The sequence below is a fragment of the Paramormyrops kingsleyae genome, chromosome 24 (genome assembly GCF_048594095.1).
Source record: "Paramormyrops kingsleyae isolate MSU_618 chromosome 24, PKINGS_0.4, whole genome shotgun sequence".
Taxonomy (NCBI): Eukaryota; Metazoa; Chordata; class Actinopteri; order Osteoglossiformes; family Mormyridae; genus Paramormyrops; species Paramormyrops kingsleyae.
In genome coordinates this window covers 591,003-597,587 of record NC_132820.1, presented here as the reverse complement: position 1 = coordinate 597,587, position 6,585 = coordinate 591,003, and the positions used below count along the sequence as shown (strand labels likewise).

General features: G+C 56.6%; 1 protein-coding gene across 5 annotated transcripts in view; it reads right to left on the bottom strand.

Annotated features, from left to right (window-relative positions):
* Positions 1-421: 421 nt before the first annotated feature.
* Positions 422-6,585, bottom strand: part of chm (CHM Rab escort protein) — a 29,359-nt gene continuing 23,195 nt past the window's right edge. For 4 of the 5 annotated variants that reach the window (XM_023841721.2, XM_023841723.2, XM_023841725.2 and 1 more), the window contains exons 13-15: positions 3,755-3,850; positions 2,011-2,168; positions 422-1,295 (exon numbers count right to left, since the gene is read on the bottom strand). In XM_023841721.2, coding sequence (XP_023697489.2) covers positions 990-1,295; positions 2,011-2,168; positions 3,755-3,850 — 560 coding nt within the window. In that variant the 3' untranslated portion in view covers positions 422-989. Of the gene's footprint in view, positions 1,296-2,010; positions 2,169-2,996; positions 3,651-3,754; positions 3,851-6,585 lie in introns of those variants that run through there. The other variant, XM_023841726.2, reaches the window with a different exon arrangement.

Sequence of the window (6,585 nt, the reverse complement as noted above, 5' to 3'; positions counted from 1 at the left end):
GTTAAACACCCAGTTAAATGTGAGAGGACAAAAAAAAAATGACTGCCATTACCCAGAATTCCCAGCGTTCGCACTCGCTGGACTTCTCACCCTATTTATGCCACATTAGTGCAGATTTTGGCAAAGGGCAGAAACGACACACTCCTCCGGCATCTCGTCCCTAAACTGCTCTCTGAAAGTAGGTTTCCGCTAAAACACCTCAACCTGCAGCAGCCTGGCTCCCATCCCCTTCACACAAACATGCCAGTATGAAGGAGCGTCACGTTTTTTTGTCCTTTACACATGTTGCAACATCATTTTAACTTACACTTTTCTTCCTTAGTGGTTTTAAAAATAATACATGTAGGTTTTTATTCCCCAAAAACACTGCGTCATCAAAATGTCCCACCTTAAAAGTTAATCGACTGAACCTAACCAAACGTAAAAATATGGGCAATTTATTTCTGTACATAAAATGCTTGTGATGACAGTTAAAATGCTTCCATTAGATTTTTAATGTGGGCCACCTTAAACATAACATAACAGGGTGCTGCATGCGTGATGCAAACAGAGGGGGGCAGAGAGCCGGCGGGCCGCGGAGACGCTCAGCTCACAGAGGGACCAACAGCAGGCGTCACTCTCCGTAGGTGTCATGGAGGACAGTGGAAACAGGAGCAGGTCCAGGGAAGCCCCCCCCTCCATCACAGACCCAGATAGAAGAAAGAGGAGGAGGAACTGCGAGAGAAACCTGAAGCCAGCAAATGGGCCTGAGAGCAGCCCCCCCCACCCGCAGCCCCCCCCACCCGCAGCCCCTAAGATGATTAGCGTAACCAGGATACACTGTACATATGTGCCATAACCGAGAACTCAAGGAGTGAATAAACGTGCAAAGGAGGGCAGACTGGAGACTGGTCCCGTCAGTCTGTCATCTGCTCGGTGCCATAATACCAAAGCTGAGCTATAACAGTTGGCCCCTCCTACAGGTGGAGGCGGGGGGGAAAGGGGCGGAGTCACTCGTCGGTGGGTGGGGTTGGGGGAGGTGCTGAAGGCAGAGCCGCTGCCTCTTGTGCCTCCACACCAGACTCCTGTCCGGCAGCCTCTCCCGACCCTGCATTCTCCAGACTCTCATCCTTGGCCGCCTCTGTCTTCACGTCGTCCTCCTGTCCAGCCTCTGCGGCGTCCTCGCCTTGGGAGGGCTCTCCGATCCCAGCCCCCTCCCCCTGTGGCCCCACCCCCTCAAATATAATGTCTTCCGGGTTTGGGGCGGGGGGACAGAACTCCTCATCCGGGACGATGCGGTGAAACACCTCCTCTGCCTGAAAACGAGTGACCATGGAAGAAGGGTAGGAGGGAGGGAGAGACAGAGAGGGAGAGGCGGAGAGGTTACCAGACAGCTCTGCTTTCCATTAAGTCCCGGGAAACCGCCTGGAAAATGAAGTCCATCCGCAGAATAACACTTCAGGAACAGTGTTTAGTAGCCAGGAAATTTTGGAATTTAAAGGAAAAGGTTTCACACATATAGTATAGAGTATATGAAAAGAGGAAACATCAGGAGAAACAGACACTGTCCCCTGTTCAGAGGATGGAGTGCAGCACGGACAAGAGACGACAGGAAAGTCAGAGCAGGCCACTTCCTAAGAACTCACAGTCAACCGCAGCCAATCACAGCCAACCACAACGAACCTGAGTCAATCACAGCCAACCGCAACGAACCTCAGTCAATCACAGTCAACCGCAACAAACCTCAGCCAATCACAGCCAACCGCAACAAACCTCAGCCAATCAGAGTCAACCGCAACAAACCTCAGCCAATCACAGCCAACCACAACGAACTTCAGCCAATTACAGGCAACCACAACGAACCAAAGTCAACCACAATGAATCCCAGCCAACCACAACAAACCACAGCCAATCACAACCAGACAGGCCCCTGAGAGGGGGTGAGCAGGGTGTGTCATTCAAACCCGAGGGAGCGGAGACCCACATGCCGGAGAGGAGTGACCCCCCCAGTCGTCCCCGGTCCCCCCTCACCAGTCTGATGCTGTGGTCGTTGCCCAGCAAGCCGTCGGGCCCCGGGCAGACGTGCACATTGGCAGGCAGGTCGTAACTGGCCGTGCTGGGCACCGTTGCGTTCCGCATGTTGAAGTAGAGCGCCCACAGTACAGCGGGGCGCTCGGCGTCGGCGGCGCCTGGGGGCAGGATTACAGGAATGAACATGACACGAGATGCATAGGTGGAAAAATATCACCTGCGTTTGCTCATAGGGACACGAGACTGACATAAAATACACGTGCAGCGGCTTTAATCTCGGAACATTCTTCCAGGCGCGAAGACGCACATGCAGATGCGCAGCTGCAGACGAGCCGCGGGTTTGGGACAGTAAAGCTGTCATTTTATATCATTACCCTTTAAAATGCAAGGCACCAAAAAAGGACCAAAAAAAGGAGGGGGTGTCGGGAGGGGGGAAGGTGTCAGTCTGAAATGTCACAATGGTCATTATCAAAATGTCACGCGATTATAATACGTGTTACTTTGCCCATCTTGGGCTGCCCAGTGATTTTCTTAATTTGAAAAGGAGCGGAAGTGTGGCGGGGGCTGGCCGGGCGCTTTGTCCCGGCGGCGTGGGGGGGCCCACCGGGGGGCACACATGGGCTCACCCCCCGACTGACACAGAGGCCCAGAACCGCACCCCCTCTCCATCGGCAGGCTTTAAGTGGTAAAGTTTGCTGGTGACGCCCCCCCCCCAAATCAGGAGTGGGGTGCTTGCGTGGGGGGAGGGGGCCGTCATGGCAGCAGATGTGGGAAATGTCAGATTAGCATAGTGCGATGATGCAGGCGGAGGGTGTGGGGCCGGCAGGATGCGCCGTCTACATGCCGCCTGGCGGCCCAGCTGTGGTCCGCACACAAACACCACCCCCCCCCAACCAAAATAAAACCGTAAGAGAGCCCGGAGTCCCGCGACACCCCACCCGGCCGTGCTCTAATGAAACCCCCCCCCCACCCCCCCCGGATGAATAAGGAGCTGCAATCCAGGTGACTTTGGCTCCTTGACCTGTTCTGGGCCAGCGCTCCTGTTATCCGGTGATTCATTCTCAATAACTCTCACAGTATTTGTTCTGACATTTTAATTAAAATACTACTAGCTCATTGCCATGATAAAAAGGGGCCGCCGTGGCCCAGCCCGGCACCTGAGCTCCCCACGGTGGGGGGGCCGGGGGGAGGGCACAGGTACCATGCGCTAGGGGTCTCCCGCCCTCCGAGGCAGGAGCGGAGCCGCCAGACACATACACAAGGAGAGCCGTCTTTATTTAGTCTGTAGAAAACAACAGCTAACTAGGTCTCTCCAGAAATACATCCCTTCAGAGATGCGTGAAGACGCCTATTTTTGTAATTTAACATAATTTGAGGTCAAATTCGAGGGCGCGCTCTAATTTATTATGAGGGAGCAGAGCGGACCCTGACAAGACGTAATGGGAATCAATGGCGTTGGGGGCCTAAGTGTGGCCCCGCGGGGCCCATTAATATCAATCAGGGCCATGAGGACGCCGCTTCCCGCTTCTCCCCGGAACGTCCCGACAGCTCCACGCCGCCGCGCGGACGCTGAATCCGTCTTCTTTAGAGCAATCGTTTCATCTACTTATGACCCATCTGGGCAGCTTGGTCAAACACTCCTGGGAAATTAAATGATGACACTGTGTTTCAGAGTGAAGATGATGATGATGATGACGATGATGATGAAGACGGAGGGCGAGGACAGGACTCCAAGGCCGCTCACCTGTATCTCCCGGTGTTTCGGTGAACAGGCGGGACACAACAGGGGCCAGGTCAGCGTGGGCCGATCCAGACGCGAGGCAGGTGAGGTGCACCAGGTCTGCGAGAGAGAGCGGGGGGGGGGGGGGGGGGGTGAGAGAGGCAAAGACCAGGCTCAGGATCCGGAATGCTGAACATGGGGGGGCGCGAGGACGCAGTGTGATGACAGGCGGGGGGCCGCATGGGCTCCTGGCGAATCCCAACAGACAGACAGACAGTCGCTAATTTGTCATATTTTTTGGGGCGGGGGGTGGGGGTTCAAAGACAGCTAACACTTCCAGACGTGTGAATTACCACAACTGCCCTGGGAAGGACGGGGGGGTTTGGGGGTTTGGCACAGGCGAGCCAGTCCCCCGAGGACAGGGGACAGTGTGCCCTCTGAGCCCAGCATTAAGGGACGTCCCACGTGGCCTCAGCGACGGCCAACATCTGCACGGGTTGGGGGAGGGGGGTCGAGCTCCCGCCAGACAGCTGCTGGGATCTTATGCTGCAGCCTGATTAGCATCCTGAAGCCACACAAAGCGCTACGCGTGACTGGTGGCGTAATGCAGTGTGGCAGAGCCTATAGCCCCGCCTCCACAGTGACAGGGCCTATGGCCCCACCCTCAGTGACAGGGCCTATGGCCCCACCCTCACAGTGACAGGGCCTATGGTCCCACCCTCACAGTGACAGGGCCTATGGCCCCACCCTCAGTGACAGGGCCTATGGTCTCACCCTCACAGTGACTGGCCTAAAAGGCCCCACCCCCCCACAGTGACAGACCATAAAGGCCCCACCCCCCCACAGTGACAGACCATAAAGGCCCCACCCCCACAGTGACTGGCCTAAAAGGCCCCACCCCTCCACAGTGACTGGCCCAAAAAGGCCCCACCCCTCCACAGTGACTGGCCTAAAAGGCCCCACCCCCCCACAGTGACAGACCATAAAGGCCCTACCCCTCCACAGTGACAGGCCCAAAAAGGCCCCACCCCTCCACAGTGACAGGCCCAAAAAGGCCCCACCCCTCCACAGTGACTGGCCCAAAAGGCCCCACCCCTCCACAGTGACTGGCCCAAAAGGCCCCACCCCTCCACAGTGACAGACCATAAAGGCCCCACCCCCCCACAGTGACAGACCATAAAGGCCCCACCCCTCCACAGTGACTGGCCCAAAAAGGCCCCACCCCTCCACAGTGACTGGCCCAAAAAGGCCCCACCCCTCCACAGTGACTGGCCCAAAAAGGCCCCACCCCTCCACAGTGACTGGCCCAAAAAGGCCCCACCCCTCCACAGTGACTGGCCCAAAAGGCCCTACCCCCCCACAGTGACAGACCATAAAGGCCCCACCCCTCCACAGTGACTGGCCCAAAAGGCCCCACCCCCCCCACAGTGACAGGCCCTAAAGGCCCCGCCCCCCCACAGTGACAGGCCCAAAAGGCCCCACCCCCCCACAGTGACAGGCCCTAAAGGCCCCCCCCCCCCACAGTGACTGGCCCAAAAGGCCCCACCCCCCACAGTGACAGGCCCTAAAGGCCCCGCCCCCCCACAGTGACTGGCCCAAAAGGCCCCACCCCCCCACAGTGACTGGCCCAAAAGGCCCCACCCCCCCACAGTGACTGGCCCAAAAGGCCCCACCCCCCCACAGTGACAGGCCCTAAAGGCCCCGCCCCCCCACAGTGACAGGCCCTAAAGGCCCCCCCCCCCACAGTGACAGGCCCTAAAGGCCCCGCCCCCCTGACTGCTCTCCGCAGCTTTATATCTCCTCACTAGTACGAAAAACACCCACCTTCTGCCAGCCTGCTAACATTATACTTCTATGGGCTCATTTACATGCATTCAATGTTCAAAATAATTTTATAGGTAAAAATATTTGTTTTTAAAGACGCTTATTTGCTGTAACATTGACCTTCTGTAACTCGAGGTTAAAATTGGTAGAAGAACATGAACGGCGGCAGGTAAAGGAAACATTGCAGTAAACAAGGACACATAGCCCTTTGAAATTGACGGTGATGATGATGATGATGATGAGCTGTTATGGGTCTTTCTGGCTGCCAAAGGAAGCCAGCATGATGAACTGTACTGATGGGGGGGGGGGGGGCTTCCCAGCTCTCCCTCACTCAGCGCCTGGGGGATGATCAGACCTTAATCGGATCCTTTTCCCAAACGGGCTGGGGGGGGTCTTTGTTATGTGAGAGTGAGGATGAGAGTCAGCTCCCTCCCGTTTGGCTGCAGGGGAGGCTTCAGAAAAGGTCTATTTGTGCTTTTATACAGAGGAACCTTCCTCCTGCAGCCGAGAGCCCAAGGAGCCGGTCACAGGAACCGGGGGAGAGGGTGCTATCCGTCTGTGGCACGGGGCCCTGCTCAGGGCGTAGGCTTTATCTCCATAACCTTAACCACGCTGCCACCTGCTGCCCAATCAGAATTATACTTATGAAGATGCTGTAAGTGTGTTTCAGATCTGTGGGCTTCAGCCCAGAGCAGGAAGCATGTTCTACTCGGAGCATGCAGGCCTTTACGGGCCTGACTTTCGGACCGGGCCGGGCCGCCAGGAGCACAGGCTGCCATCTCGTTCTGGTGTCGGCGCTCACGCACCTGCAGGGGTCGGTGGCGTGATTAATAAGCAGTGTGGAGGGGGTGTGGGAAGGGGATAATGAGGACACACTGGTAAAAGAAGAGCGGGTGATTTAAGCGAGATTTAAAGTGGCGCGGGTGCAGCGTCTGGGAGCTGAATATTTATTTGGGGCGGGGGGACGGGCGGGCGGGTTGTACATCACGCCCAGACCACATGGCATAATTCATACGCCGGCTTATTGTGAA